General features: G+C 35.7%; 1 protein-coding gene across 2 annotated transcripts in view; it reads right to left on the minus strand.

Annotated features, from left to right (window-relative positions):
- The window catches only part of msrb3 (methionine sulfoxide reductase B3), a 113,098-nt gene that overhangs the window by 74,255 nt on the left and 21,669 nt on the right, over positions 1-17,174 (minus strand). Inside the window, exon 2 of one of the 2 annotated variants that reach the window (XM_048608010.1) lies at positions 12,164-12,290. The exons of the other annotated variant lie outside the window; for it this stretch is intronic. Coding sequence (XP_048463967.1) covers positions 12,164-12,239 — 76 coding nt within the window. The 5' untranslated portion in view covers positions 12,240-12,290. The remainder of the gene's footprint in view (positions 1-12,163; positions 12,291-17,174) is intronic. 2 annotated transcript variants of the gene reach the window in all.

Below are 17,174 nucleotides of genomic sequence, written 5' to 3' on the forward strand. Positions count from 1 at the left end.
CACACACCGCAAGGACACACACACACACACACACCGCATTCTGTATTCTAAGGCTTTATTCCTTGCTATTTTAACATATTTTTGGGTCATCAGCAAACTTACTCATCATACCTCTTACATTCCTGTCTACATAACGTACACAACAAACAGCAAGAGACCCAGCACCGAACTCTGGCACTGAAAACATGCTTCAAGTCACAAAGACAATCTTCAAACATCGCCCAATGCCTCTTATTTGCCTCAATTTTGGATCTAATTTGCCAAATTGCCCTAGATCCCATGGGCTTCTTGACCAGTCTCCCATGTGAGATCTTATCACAAGCCTTACTGAAGTCCACATAAACTATATCAACTGCACTACCCTAATTTACACATCTACACACCACCTCAAAAAAATTTAAATAAAATTTGTTAAACATGATCTCCACCTGACTATACATGATTATTCTGTTCCTCTTCAAGTTGAGGCTAATCTGCCCTTCAGAACTTCTTCCAATAGTTTACCTATCACTGATGTTAGACTGGCTGGCCTGGTGTTTTCTGGTTTATCCCTACTACCCTTCTTGAATAATGGTACTACAACTGTCCTACAGTCCTCTGGCAATTCTCCTATTTTATCCAGACTGTATTTGAAAATTAATGTCAGACCCCTGCAATCTCCTCCCTTATCTCCCACAGCTGCCTGACATACATGCCATCTGGGCTTGGGATTTATCCACGTTAAAATTTTCCAAATGCATTGACTGCATAAATCTGCATTCACCAATTTTACTTTGGAGCAAGGCATTTGCTGCTCAGGAATGAAATTTTAATTTTCCTACACTTGATTCATTTGTAATATCCCAAGAGGTTCACAGAATTGATTATTTGAGTCTGTCAGGTGATCCTTTTGTTACGACAGGGATGCAGCACATTCTGACAAACTCACTTTTAAAATGCAACAAGACTAAATCATAACTGTAATGGGAATCATCATGAATTCAACATTAGAATGTTGCACTAATGTTCTATTTTTACCTTTATTCAAAACTATAAATCAGCTTTATTGCAGTGAGTTTTTGAACGAACACATGCTGCTGACTGGAGTCTCATCTGCCTATAGCAAAAATCAGAAATTTGTGTATGTCCATGGTTTCAGTACTATTAAAATGAATACTGAATTGTAGCCAATACATACCCAAATTTCTCATTGGTGTCATTGATGGGTGAGACTCCTGCTGGCAGTAAAGATTATAAAATCACCCACAAAGTGCAAATTTGATCAAACGCTCCATTACCCTTTTGACATTCTTGCTGGAATAAGTCCCAGTCACTTTTTGTAAAAATCTTTAATCTTTTGCAAAATCTTAAAATCTTGCTTCCTTGAATTCTGCCTTTATTTAATTTAGTTGCTCCACCATTGTTAGACATCTAGGTGCCCTGCTATGGAATACCCTCACTATATCTTTCTACTTTAAGGCACTCATAAAACCTACTTTGACCAAGTTTTTAAATCATTTGACCCTTATGTAGCTCAGTATTTTATAATGCTTCTCTGTAGTGCCTAGAACATTTCATTCGTTTAAAGGCACTATCTAAACCTTTGTCCACCATTTTGTAATTCTCAAAATGTGTTCATCCATCTTTCCCCACAACCTCTGTAAAGCATTTTGGGTTATTAATAATGTCATGCAAGTGCAGATTATTATCTATTTGCAACTTATCTGCTTGCCTTATTGATATCACACTTTCTGGTGAATCAAACATTTGCAGAGTAATGTCACAGTTGAATGAAAAATATAGCTGGAGATTTCAGTGCAATCCTGAGGGAATATTTCACTATTTGACGGCTCCATCACACAAATGAAGCTCCATCAGTTTAGCCGGACATAAGAGGGTCAATGGCACCATCTGAAGAGTAGAGACATTTGCTAGTGTCCTTGCCAACATTCATTCATCCCATATTACTATGGAAATATAGATTTGCTGGTCAATTTTCATAATTGCTTTTTGGAGACCGTGATGAGTGAAATTCACTGCCTATTTGCTCACAAGAGGTGGCAGACTTCACAATAATTCATCAGCTCTAGGGTAATTTAGAATGATTTGAAGATATGAAAGACAACTCTTTCATTCAAATCATTTAAAGGCTTTTGGCAAGCTGTTCACAAAGATATCAAAACATGAACTAATTTGACACTTTCTACCAATCAAATTCTTTGCATAGAATTTTTTTGAATCAGATAGTTTCATTGGTTCTGAACTTTGTTTTTGTTTGAAAATACAAAGTACAGAAAGAAATGTTTTTGACTTGACTCTATTTATTAGTAAGCAACGTTTGGTGGGTTATTAGACCATGGAATGAGGGCAGGGAAGGGCTACTGGATTGAAACTTTACATAAAGGTCAATTTAATTCAAGTCTACGACATATCGAAAGAACTAGATTGTGTGAGTATGGACCAATTATTTCACCTGGATGGCACAGGGAGGGACGGTGTCATGTTTAGAAATGATACAATGAAATGATTTTAGATGGTTCTTCTTTTCCCCAATTAGTCTACCTGTCGAAAAGGTTCTCAGTTCATCTGTTGAATACTGATTCATTTGGAAGAAAGCTGAACCAGTTTTAGATTCGGTCGTAGACCAAATTATAGAAAAATAATGACCTTGTAATATACATCAGAACCAGAGCCAAAGTGACCCCTGGACCAGTCACCGAAATGGGTCAGCCTGTTTTTTCCCTGCTGTCCACGGTTTGTAAATTTGGCTTTTTACCTCTCTCATGACATTACATGTTTCTGTGGGTAGGAATCAATTTGGTGGATATCTTTTCCCTAGAGTAGCAGAGCTGAGCGATGACCTTATAGAGGTTTATAATATCACGAGGGGCATAGATAAGGTAAATAGACACGGTCCTTTTCTCCAGGGTAGGGAAGTCCAAAACTAGAGGGCATAGGTTTAAGGGGAGAGGGGAAAGATTTAAAAAGGACCTAAGAGGCATCTTTACCATGCAGATGATGGTGCGTGTACGGAATGAGCTGCCAGAGGAAGTGGTGGAGGCTGGTACCATTGCAACATGGGTTGTATGGGTATATGAATAGGAAGGGTATATGAACAGGAAGGGTTTCAAGGGATATAGGCCAAATGCTGGCAAATGGGACTAGATTTATTTAGGATATCTTGTCAGCATGGACGAATTGAACTAAAGAATCTGTTTCCGTGCTGTACATCTCTATGACTCTAAAGTATAACATCTTGTATGGAACGGGCAAATATATTATATTATTTGGGAAAATATGGTTGGGCAAAGACTATATTTACAGGTAAACTGAACAGTGAAGTAAATTACCTGTTGATTTAATTAGCCTGAAGTAACAAGTGCATTTAATTGCAACTCTGGATCATAATGAAATATTGTGCTTGTTTTCAAAAGCAGAATATCCAAGTTTGATTAATCTTGAAAATCTTGGCTTAGAAAATAACTGCTAAGTAAAAGGAAAACACATCGCTAAAATTATATCTTTCTACATAGAATTTCCAATAATACAACTTCACAAACTGGTTGGTCATACTAACAGCGAGTTAATCATCCTACAGCTATGCTCCAACATTTGAAAATGAATCAAATATTGCCTGATTATATATGAACTGACATATCAATCTACGGCTTTCTTCAGATCTTTGTCTAAAGGCCAGCCTTTTCTACTATGGATCACAACCAGATCAGAGGAACCAGGAGAAAATGAAACAGGCTATTTAAAAACTAAATTAACATCAATAAATATAACTGATGTTTTTGAAGGAGATAGAGAGAGAGAGACACAGACAGAAAAACTGAGAACAAACAATGAGAAGAATGAAATAAAAACAGAAAATGCTAGAGAAACTCAACAGGTTTGGTGGCATCTGTAGAAATAGAAACTCTAACATTTCGAGTTCGATGTGACTCGTCTTCAGAACTGAAAGGGGATAGAAAAGTGATGGGTTTTCTGCTGTTGATAAAAGGGATGAGAGGTGTGGGAGGAATAAACACGGAGGAAAATGGTTGTATGAGAATGACAGTTTGTATTTGTGTTCAATTTAAATTTTGCATTCTTTTTGTTAAGGTATCACTGATTGTCATAATAAGGCTACTAACAAAGGGGGTTTACTTTTAAGTGGCCATCTTAGGCTACTAAAAACTAGTAACACATAACAGAATTCCATGGCAATTATTAGAGTAGTATGGTTTATCTTTTAAATGCTGTAGGATTACATAATTAGTTGTTTAGTGTTACATTCTTTTCAGAGGCTTTCTCTTAACATTTGATTATTGTAACCCACCATGTTTCAGCAGGAAATATACTGAAAAGTTACACATCCATAGAAGTCTCAACTATATGATGAAATCACACTTGTTCAACTGATTGGGCTAATGAGCCCAATCATTCTGGCTTTTTATCTAGTTGAATTTATTTTCCACATACCAGTCTGATATTTCATTAAAAATGATTACTACTCCACTGTAGTAGATTAAGGATATTGTAATGAACTGTTTAATCCTGATTCAAGAGCATTTTGCTTACCTACAAATTAGGGTATTTGTAAGGTTGAGGATAAAATTTTAAATCCACTTTAATTTATTGTCTACAAAATCGTATTTGACTGTAAATTTTTGTAAAGCAGATAATCACTGAATTTAAGTGCATCATTCTGTAAATACATCAGCACACCAGTAGCAGCTGATGTTATATCCAACAAGTTAACCTAATGAAGATAAGCTGCTGAATAAATAAGTGGACACTAAACCATACTGATCTGTGCAATCCTCAATTTGATTCCTGGACTGTATGAAATATTAAAGCAAGGCTACAGAGGATGTTGCAATTGGTTGCAAATTCAATGAGCAAAAAAAAGTGTGGAAAAAAATGCCAAATTTCCTACTCTTGAATCTGATAATACCGAGATGAAGTATAGAGGTTCAGAAGCCAGCTCAGCTTTGGTGACTGCTACAGCCAAATAGCCTGCTAACATATACAGTTCGTGTTCATTTTGGTGTTATACTGGAGGGCTAACACAACCGATGAATTATACGCAAGCTTTAAATACTGCCTTTGGGAGAGGAAAGGAAAGTAATGAGAAGAAAAAAGAAAGTAAATTCAAGAGGAAGTAGATTCAATTTTTCTCTCCGTATTACTTTAGTAAAAGTTTAACATATACAAAACTACATTGCACAGGTATTTTATACAAACTTAGTTACAGAAAAAAACTTGTATAAAAAAGGAAAAATTAAAACAGCGGCAAATAATATATTTGTTACTGAGAAACGTATACTTTACATAAAAAGACCAATTGTGCACACAAACTACAAGGACCAGAGTTGCCCATCTGTATGTCATTTACCGCAAGAGAAGCAACTGCAGGTTTAAATTACATGGTATTGGATTGCAATTTCCTAACATTGAATGCTTTTCAACTTTTACCTTTAGTCATTACTACAAAGTATTCATAAAAACAGCCCCAAACAGATACGGGCAACTCATTTAAGGCATGTTGTTTCTTACTTTCGTTTCTTCATTTATGATCATATAGTTTAGTTGTCTCTAAACATTTAAGTATTAATTGAGCAAAGAAAACATTTATCCAAATTTTGTTTTTAAGAGTTGAAAACATTAAAGTATCATTGGAAAAAATAAGTTTCTAATTTACGTTAATTTTGCACAGTCAACTACTTTTGGTGGGAATGTTTGAAATATAATTATTTTCTCTTAGCAATGTTCTCATTAACTGTCTGGTGGGGCTTCATTCTAGTGACAGGCTTTGAAAGAGCACTGCTGTATTCTTTTGTTCACTTCAGTCTTATTTGGAAGGGATAAAGATTTCATTCCTGATTTCTTTGTTAGTCTTACAAGAACTGCTAAATCACTATTCATACAATTTGCTAGAATGTGTTTCATGTCAGACCTTACAAATTATTTGGTTTTGGTTTATTGAACATCAGTTTTTAATTAGCAAAATTTTTTCCATGCTTAGCATTTTTAACTTCAAATATAAATATAATTTTCTACTAGGTAAATACTTTTGCAACTTACTGTACAAGAATTAATTAGATTGTTCAAAAGAATCCAATTAGCCTTAATATGTTAAGTTGTTAATTTCATGTACATCTTTAAGAAAAGAAAACTTTCAAATAGGTAACTCCTTTTTTTAAAAATATGGAGCATTAATTCATTGTCAAAATTTTCCATTGTGACATTTAATATCAGTTTCTCGTACAGAATACTCAGAAGTTACATGTTGCTAATTTACAAGTATTAGAGAAATTGAAAACCTTTTTTTGGGTGTGGAGTGTGGAGGAGGTGGCAGGGTGAGGGAGGAGGGCAAAGAAAAAACAGGCCATTTGGGTTATATAAAGAAAAACAGACCTTGCTATTTTAACAACATTGCTGCTTTAGTCACAGTGCAACATAAACATTTGAAACTGCCTTGAATTAAACCCGAATATAATTTTCCAAACATCTTTGACCTAACTAAAGTCATTTGGTTGTAAGTCGCATACAGATAAAGATGATTTTTTTTTTGTGCTGATGTTCAAGTAGTTTTACATATTTTCATAAATAAGAAGCAGATTACCTTGTCAATCACCCAAAGCCCATTTCCTCTCTATTCATTCCTACAGTACTGGGTCAATAACAAGGTTAACCAAGGTTTCCCCCCTTAATTAGTAAAATACTGACAAAATTTGGTTTTATGCGAGCACTGAAGTTTTGTTGTCCGAGCATTGGAATAATTATGTTAAACAGCTTTCAAAAGAATTGCATGAAATGGTAGCATTTTATAAGAAATCAAGAACAAAAAAAAACTAAATTGTTCCAGTAAAAGAAAATTCTACCCACACCCCCATGAATTTGTCTTTTTGTGCATTGCAAGGTGCAAAAGGAATGCAAAGATCTCTTTAGTTAGTACACAGGACAATATAAAACTAATATTCAATTAAAAAGTTTAGTTATGCTATAGTTATTTTAAAAATTATTCATTTGCAGTGAGCGTGGTATTGACCATTCAGAAAAGATATTTATTTGAAAGATATACCATTTGTTCACATTTAACACAATAAAGTAAATAAACACCTGCAATTATTTGACAAAAAAAACCCAAAAAACTGTGGATACTGGACATTAAAAAAGTTATTTGACTTGGATATAAAAATGATTTTGCACAATAACCTCAACACTGAATCCACTACAACTCTGCAGATGGTACTTAAGCTAATCTTATAGATCTTCCTTAAATCTACTAAATCCTATTTAGAATATAGGTCATAAAAATCTCAAAAACAACAATTAATCCACTGAAACTATCTTGAAAGTTTCAAGGCAAGACATTTCGATTAATGTTTGTATAAAACAACTTCAAACGTGGATGCAGTTTGGAGAGGAACCACAGGATCATTTGCTACTTGCAAAAAACGATTAAGGCAGCAACAGCTTTCTTCAACAAAATGCATCTGTTGATCAAGGAGGAATTTTTCACAAAAGATAACCACTGTGAGGAACCATTTACCTTGCAAAAGTGGAAAACCATCTCCTGTATTAGAGGATTTGAATATTTCCGAAGTGTTTAATTTCAAAAGGTTAAACATGGAAAAATATCTTTGCATAACAGCACATGAAAAACGTAATAATTGATTATAATACTTGAAATACCAATGGAAACACAATGCATCCATACCATTCTTACTCCTTTACTGTCCAGTAGGTCATGTGCCCATTGACTTGTATTTAAGTTTTAATGCTAAAAATCGACACGAGATGACAGGAACGTAGATGATTTTGATAAATATGGCAGTCCAATCTTAAGATTGAAAGATATCTAACCAGAAACATTTTTTAAAGAAAATATCTGTGCACTTATTATTTAGGCAATGCAGTGGCATAGATGGACCTTTTCTGTCCACCTTATAAAAGTAGTTTAAATTTTTAAAAATTTAGTTAATAAAACATTTTTATGAATAACTTTCTTTGTCCTTCCTTTGCTCTACGCAATTCTAGTCACTGTGCAGACTGATACATGCAGGGAAGCAAGTGTTCTAAGTTGCAGCATGCATTTAATTGGCAGAATATCAGAGCAGTAAATAATTAAGCAAATGATTGGAGACTATTCTAATGCGAAACACAACAAAAAAAAGCAAAGTATGCAGCGCTGCATTTACAGAGAGGGGCAGTCTGCTGTAGAAAATGCTTCAAAACAACTCAGTTTTCACTTCCCTTCCCTGAGCTCCTCTGAGCGTTTCAGACCTGATAGTGAACCTTTTTTCCAGCCTTGTAAGGATTCCAACACTAAAAATGCTTTCTCTCAAAATATTATGATTCTTGCTCATTTTTAAATACTGACAGATTATATCAAATGCTCTTGCATGCTTCAAAACAAAAAAAACATTTTATTTCTATTACTTTCTTGTAAGCATTATTTTCCTGACATATAATGTTTTGCATTACAATCATTTAGTCGTATTGCTCAGTTTTCTTCCTCTTCCTAATCAATGATTTGAACATGAACAGCAAACTGTAGCACAATAGAAACCCAACCTAAGTACTGTTATCTCTACTACAACCAGAGTTATCAACTCATACCATGTTACTGAAATGGAAAAATAGAAACACTATAAATAATTGGGAAAAAATCCTGATGTTACAATTCAATGTTTGGATTCTCAAACGTACTCAGATTATTTGAGTATAAGAATTTATTATTAGAACTAATTCTAATCCATTTATTGTTTCATGTTAATTGTGCAATGAAATGGGAGAAACAGTGCCTACACATTTGTACATAATTATGTGAATAATAGATGGCTAAATAATTTCTACTAAGGTGCCTAAGTGAATACCTCCTTCAACATGCTTATTAATTGCATATCTGTATAATCTGAAAGTCACTCACATATGCCATCTACTGGAATTTCTAATGTTGTATTAGAACAAATTAAATACACTTCAGTAAAATCAAATTACTTCCAGTAAAACTAAAATGTGGTTTTCAGCAGGATAAAATATTTGGAACAATAAGGCTGACAAGTTCAGTGCTGAGACGCACTAGTTACCTGTAATGCACAACAATGCTTGCTTAACTGGAGTCTGAGTCCATTCTGAAGGAATGCAGAGGATAATGTAAAGTGTAAAGTTAACTTTGATAATGTACTGTTTATATCAATATCTATTACCCAAAGCTGACTGCATAAGCAAATCACTGTATTGTGGGTCAATATACCCACAACTTTAAACCATAGCACTGAAGTTGCCTTGATGGTTGAGCTGGTTAAGCCAATAGTTAGCTGAATCAGAGTTATAGAAGGATCCCAGGCTCAATTTCCAGTCTGTGCAAGTTTGGTAAAGCAACTCTCATGGTTACCATAACAAGACTGGCAAAGCAAGAGGATTACAGGTAAATCATTCAAAGTTCCTCCAATGATTGTCATTCATTGATCCCTACTGGAAAGTGCATGATGCTTTAACATGACTATGACCTTGTTCAGCTTTTGTGGTTTTGTAGACAAATATCTGATCAATACTCAAGTGTCCAGGCTCACTTGGACAAGTTATCAGAGAGTAACCAATGAATCTGGAATGAACACAAGTTGCGTTTGAGAAAGCATAGAACCAAATTGGCAAAAACAAATGCGTTGTTTTACAAGTAAAAATAAACATGGCACTTAATGAATTTCAAAATACAATTAGCTGTGCACTCTCCAATCAGTTCCACTGATGAACAAACTGAATAGACCATGCAAAGGTAAATTTGGAATTATTTTATGCTGCTGATGTTGTTGAGCCTCAATCAGCAAAGCTACAACTGGGTGCTGCTTTGGTGTTCCTGCAGCTCTCTGGCCTAGTCGTATACGTTTGTGTAGTTACATCGATTTGAGTTCAGGAACTTGTCAGGGAGCAGTTGCCTGAATATCAAAATCAAGTGTTTGGAGTTCACTTTTGCAGGTAAATGTGCACATGATGGAAGTCATGGAGATTCACAATAGCCAGAATGGAGGTTGGAAGATTGGCATAAAGTAACCTTCTTCTGATTCAGAACACGTGTCAGTATAAAAGGTAATCATATAGCAGTCTCACTTGTTTGCAACTTCTTCTGTTTTAAGTACTTGCCCTTAAAGCTGCCGAAAGCCTATTCCCAACCAGTACTCTGTGCCAAAACATTATCTGTTCCAACAACATTTAATGAAAATATTCTATCCTTTTTAAAATAATGACCAATCCACACTGGCTGGTCAATACTTTCCCTACGCTCTCTAACAAGCTCTTTCTAATTCTGAAAAGCTTTATTAAACCTCTTAGCATCCTTCCAATGAGAATAATCACAATGGCTTAAGTCTCTCTTTACTTTAAAATATTACTTAGTTAACATCAAGATGTTCCAAATATTGGATAACCTTACTACAGAATCAACATTCCTATGCAATAAAATTCAGTTCTGTTATCACAGAAACTACATGGGATTGTTAACATTGAGAATTCTCAGAGTTCCAATCTTCATATCTATACTGTAGCCGTGAGTGAACTTAAATCATGGAAAAAGACAATTGCTCTGTAGTCCAACGAATGGCAGTGATGTTACTATCTTCTGATTAATTTCCTACTTAGCAATGCCTAATGGACTTTACTACTGCAGCTTCCAGTTAGCGCAGTTCAGTGTGGTTTGGGTGTGCTCAAATTTCTGATGTTCCATATAGGGATTGGAACTAGGTTACTACAACATATTGACCAGTTTCTAGCTTTGCTTGTCATCCTCGTAGACCAATGAGAAGAATTTCCTATGATGACCTGAAGAGTTTATTGGTGATCAAATCAAAGACGTGTATGTGTTTCCACCTCAATGGATTATATCTAACTGTCAAGAATTTTTTTTTGTTTTAAAAGAACCCCATGTATTTCTGCATGCCATTTTCCAAATGAAAATACAGATGTGCTTTTGGATCACTGCTTTCATTCACAACGTTCAGTTAGTTCTTTCCTCAGATATTGCCTGATCTACAGTGTGTTTTCATGCTTTTGTGTGTCACATTTTCAACATTTGTAGCATTTTGATTGCTCAACATTTATACCTTGCTTTTAAAACAAAAAAAACCCCTCTGAACTTAACTTAGTTAAACTGGAACTGCAATTGTTTCCCAAAGTGAAACAATGCATTTTGAGGGCATCAAATTGCAATCTCTCAATTTCTGAGCTGCAAGGTGGCAAGTGCATGCATAAGTAAGAAAGATTAAAGTTGTAGCTTTTCCATCATGAAAACATGATGCACAAACTGAATGAAAAACAACTTTTTGGGTTTTAAACAATGCCAGCAACTTATGTAAAGCCATGCACTTTTATTATTCTTTTCCAGAAATCACAAAGAACTGTTGTTTTGGTCCTTCATTAAAAATAACACTTGGATATACCCAGCATCGCCCAATGTTATAGAATATAGTATTATCCAATTTATAGTAAAAATTGATTCTGGAATCAACTTAAACATCTCCAATGAGAAGCACTTATATGTAATTATTTTTAACTATAAGTTTTCACTGGTTTAATGCAGCAAAAATAGCTTCTTTAAAACAATATTAATAGGATCATAACACTTTGCCAAGATAGAAAAGTGCTGTACAAAGAAAGTTTATTAGTTTACCCCTTCAAGATATCAAAACTTTTCCTAACTTCTACAGCTATGAAATAATTTTACATTTTTTGCTTACATATTTACCATCATTCATTTGACATTGTTATTAAATTTCTGAGTAAAATAAAATGTTTTTAACACAGAATTGTAATAATGTCAAGATGCTGTCTAGGCGGGGAATATTCTCAAGCAACAAAATGATAATAGTTAAGCTTCACATTTTCTCAGGATTGGAGGGTTATCCCTGCAATTCAGAACAGGAAGATACCATCATCAGGAGTAATGGATGATAATATATAGACAAGGAGGAGCTGGTAAATGTTACTTTGGCTTTTTAAGATGGGGGTAATGTGTATACTCAAACCAAGTGATTTATTGCTAACTTCTGGCTTCAAAGATAAATTCTACAAAACTAAAACTAGGGTCAATGTCACTTCAATAACCTAACAAAAAACTTTTCTACAGCAGAATCACCTTCTTAATTCTAACAGCACCCAAAGTTTCAAGATACACAACATGCAGCACACATTCAACCTGAGGGAAGCCCACAAGCACGAAGGGCTACTGGCTGGCTCTTTGTCACCAAATGCAGCAGGTTGAATGCGGACATCACTGGGGTACTTCCACCAAGAAATAAGAGGCAAGAAGCAGGGAACAACAGCTAAGTAGGAAAAAACAAAAAAATTTCCATTAAACATCAAAATGATAACAGCCAGCATATTTAGACAAAATTCAGAAAATTCCAAGTTTCATGCTATAAAAAGATAATTCTGAGTCACGGGAAACTACTAGCTTGGTTTACTAGGTTTAATGTTTGCAATTGAAAAAGCAACTTTTTCTTATTTACACATGACAAATAGATGAAAACACATGGTGAAACCGAACATGGGCATTCAAAGGGAGATGAATCTTCAAAGTAATGTTGCCTCTTGTGTTTTCGCAGACAGAAAGCATGGACATCTTTGGAATCTCACCACCTTCTGAGGAGCAAAACAATGATTTATACAGAGAACCATACTGTGCGCTCGTTCTGGAGTGTGTCTGAAAGAAATATGCTTATGTTAACTCTGACATCTTAAAGCTGGCTTACTGCAAAGCCAAAGCAATTTTTCCTGTTTTTACAAGGAGAGAAAAAGGAAACAAAATTAAGTGTCACAATGAACAGCCTCAAAGAGCCATTAAACAAAAGTAAACATGTCAACTTCAAAACGACTGTTTTCTGCAAAACAGAAAGGGCACTGAGCAACATTCCATAATGGGGAGTCTAGTTATTGCAAACAAACGGAAGCAACATTTAAAAGTGAAACAAAAAGATACACAACAACAAAATATTTTGTGACTTTCACAGAACCTGTTATGAAAATGAAAATGTTCAGTGATGTGCAATTACCTCAAAGAGCTGCGGTCTTACTCAGTCCCCACAGCTGATCATAAAAAGGTCCTCCTATTCAGTATCATCAATTGCAGTACCAGGCAGCCTATGCGCCTACCAATCGAAGCCATCTGGCTTATGTCAAGCCTTTGGGTCAGACAGCTACAGTGCAACAGGAAGAGAGGCAGTGATGTCATTCTGCAGGTCAGGCAAAGAACAAGGATGTATTTTGCAATTAAAAGGTAGTGTGCCCCAGTATTGGGGTTCCAGCATACTTGAACTGGGTGATTTATGGTAATTATAATCTGTTCGTGGTGTTGGTAAAACAGGTGCCATCTACTGGTGAAAACAAGCATTTCAAAAGCAGAGTGAACAGATTCACAGAAGTTTAGCTTCGCATTTTTTAACCGTAATGCACAACGTTTCTCTTTGGCACATTTCAATGATCATCGCACAACTGAAATCCACTTAGCTTCCACAGGTGCATATTTATGTTTTCATTCCAGGTTAATGTGTTTGCTGCTGTGAGTTTACTGAATAAAATGGAGTTGTCAACAATATAAACAAACTTACAAGCCTTCAGCTGTCAATCCAATGAAACAGGTAAATTTCTATAGGTCCAGTCCTCGAACTATATTGAGCCACCACAGACCAGTTAATCTAACACCAGTGGTAGGGAAATTATTGGAAAAATAACTGATTATTCAACAAATTAATCAGATCCTGTCTGATAAATTTAGTTGAGTTTTTTTGAAAAGGAGACTAAATCTATTGATAAGGATGGTGCAATTGATGTGGTTTACATGGACTTCAGTAAGGCCTTTGACAAGGTTCCATGTGGAAAACTGGTGCAAAAGGTAAGAGTCCATGGGATCCAATGCAAGTTGGCAAACCGGATCCAAAAGTGGCTTGCAAACAGGAAGCAAAGGGCGATGGTGGAGGGATGTGATTGGAAGCCTGTAACCAGCAATGTATCTCGGGGATCAATGCTCAGATGCTTGCTTTTTGTTATGTACAATAACAACTAGGATGTGAATGTAGAAGGTATAATTTGTAAGTTTGCAGATGACATAAAAATCAGTGATGATGCTGACAGAGAGGATGATTGTCTCAGGCTGACATTGGTCAGCTGGTAAACTGGAAAGAGTAATAGCAGATGGAATTTAATTCTGATAAATGCCAGGAGATGCATTTTTGGAGGTCCAATAAGGAAAGGATATACACAATGAATGGTAGGTGCCTAAGGAGGACTGAGGAACAAAGGGACCTTGGCGTACAAGTCCATAGATCCCTGAAGGTTTCAGCAAAGACTGACAGGGTGGTGAAGGAGGCTTATGGTATACTTGCCTTCACCAGCCAGGGCATGGAATATAAGAACAAGGAAGTCTTGCTACAACTTTATAAAACATTGGCTAGGCCACAGATGGAATACTGTGCGCAGTGGTCACCACACTACTGGAAGAACATGATTGCACAGGAGAGAGTGCAGAGGTCAATCACTAGAATGTAGCCTGGGATGAAGTGTCTCAGTTATGGGGAGAGATTGGATAGGCTAGGTTTGTTTTCCTTGAAGCCAAGGTGGGGGGGGATCTGATTCAGGTAAACATAATTATGAGAGGAGACTCAATGAGAGGCATAGACAGAGTAAGTTGTTAGAATCTTTTCTCCATGGCAAGCATGTCTAAGGCCAGAGAGCATAAGTTTAAGGTGAGGAGTAAGTAGTTTAGAGAAAAATAATTTTCACCCAGAGGTAAAAATATGGAACGTGCTGCCTGAGCAGGTGGTGGAGACAGATAAAATTTAAGAAGCATCTGGATGAGTACTTAAAATGCTGGGGCACAGTACGCTCTGCACCAAGTGCAGTTAAATGGGATTAGTTAGTTTGGTTGATTGTTGGTCAGCATAGACCCTGTTGTCCATACGACTCTATGAGTTTTCTTATGCCAACCAGTGGTGCATAACTGACATTAATGTCTCCAATCTCATGGTGGAAGGGGAGACGGCATAAAATCAGTTAGGGATTCCATTCTCTACTTTGTAATTCCTGCCTGTATGTGAATGGCAGGCAAGGACAGGATCAGGCTGAGCTGACAAGCCCTTCACAATCGAATAGCTTAGCAATGCTCACATTGAGTTTGTGATGTGTGCCTTATCAGGGCCCTGCACAAAGCTTTTGAGTGGAGGTTAGGTCCAATGTAGTCCCATTCAATATGGATCTTAAACCAGGCCCCAAGGCCACTTTTTTATTACATTGTTTTACTTTACCCTATGGTTTGCCCTTATCATATCTATGACTTACAGTATTTCCCAGAGGATATAAATGATGATCCCACAGGATACTCAAAGTCAAATAGGAAGGCAGGAGAGAAAACTCCAGCATCCTCACCAAAGTAACTCCATACATTGCAATCATGATCATACAAACTCAGCTCCATTGGCTTGGACACAGCACCCACATTCCAAATAATCAGCTTCTGAAACAGACTCTGTTTTCTCAATTTAAGGATGGCACTTAAAATCAAGGATGACAAAGAAAATCATTCAGAATGATCTTAAAAGGAGACAAACTGACCTCAGTAAGTGACAGCAACATGCCACGTGGCCGCGTCTCAACCAAAATGCCACAACACAGTCAGAAACTGACTATGTAAACTTTTGCAGAGAAGTGACAAAAACAGAGGGATAGAGATCAGAATCCTGGCTTGGGGCAACGCTTGACTCCTGTGCCCAAAGACCTCTATCTCCAGGACTGGCCTGCCGAGTCATCAAAGGACACACAAATCATGAAACCCAGCAGAGGTCACCCCGATTTTGAGGTTCTGATAACAGCAGTGGACAGGTTATGTTTAGGAAAACCATCAATCTAAACAAAGGCAAGTACAACAAAGCAAAAGTTCTACAAAATATCTATCAGAATATGGAGACACAGGAGGTTCCAAATCACCCTCCCCACTTCCTGATCACATTAGTAATAGTTAAATAGATATAAGAATATTTCATACAGTTATAAAATTTGTATTGTATATAAATACATTATACACAAGCACTTTTTACAGATATGAACTTAATTCAATTTGTATTGATTCAGTTTTAAATGTACATCTTAGAGGTTGGAATAAAGGCTAAGAGCCTTTTTAGAAGTACAATTTAATCTTTTGTTTCAATTGAATAGATTAATTTCATATCAATTTCTATATTTTAAATCCATATGGAATCAATTTCACAATTATTTATTTTTAACCAGCTTTTAAAAGACACTTCAACTTTCTCAATAATCATTGTACATTACATCATTTATATCCTCTGTTTAAACAAGAGCAAAACCTCTAAATTACCATGAATACTGCCATGGGAGATCAGTGAACATATGTAAAAGTTCTGCATCTGGCACTTGTCACATTCCTAAACTATCACACTTTGTTACTGATCCAAATAGTTATCTAATTTTCCCTTTAAAGATACATTGGTCTCCATTCCAACTATTCCCTGTGGCAAAGCACTTTGTTCTAACAGCCTCCATATAAAGAAATTTCTTCTAACATCTTTTCTCTATCCAACTGATAATTTTAAACTGTCGACCCCTCATCATAGACGCTCCAATGAGAGAATATAGTTGTTCTTATTCAGCTTCTCAAAGCCTTTCCTAATTTCAAAACCTACAAGACATTTCCTCAGTCTTTTTCATTCCAAAATAATTCTGAATATTAATCAAGTAAACGATATAAAGTTACACTCTTACGCAACATGACAATTTCTTGATGAAAATTAGATCCAATCACCATTGTGAATAGCAAACCTCTTAAAAAGGCAAATGTTTCCCAAATGGGTTTCCAGATGCTGAATTTACTTTTTGGGTTTTGAAAAGAAAGTTGAAGTAAAATTCAGGAAGATGAATTCTAATTTAACACTTACATTATCCAAATTTAAAAAAAAGCACAGGGATCCTCAATCCATCATCTGGACTTCTAAATACAGGAGGTTGTAGGATGATACTCTGCTGTCAAAATTAATCCCGGATTCTGTTTCAAGCTTCTAGTCTGTGTTAAAGTGCACAATGATTCTGAATGGCAGATTGATGATATGTTCCTGAATTTTTTTTAAAAACAAACTGAAATATTCTACAGCTAAAAACACAAAGTAGAATTAAAGGAACTTCCAGAATCAGATAACCTT

The sequence above is a fragment of the Rhincodon typus genome, chromosome 18, assembly GCF_021869965.1.
Source record: "Rhincodon typus isolate 14 chromosome 18, sRhiTyp1.1, whole genome shotgun sequence".
Lineage (NCBI taxonomy): Eukaryota > Metazoa > Chordata > Chondrichthyes > Orectolobiformes > Rhincodontidae > Rhincodon > Rhincodon typus.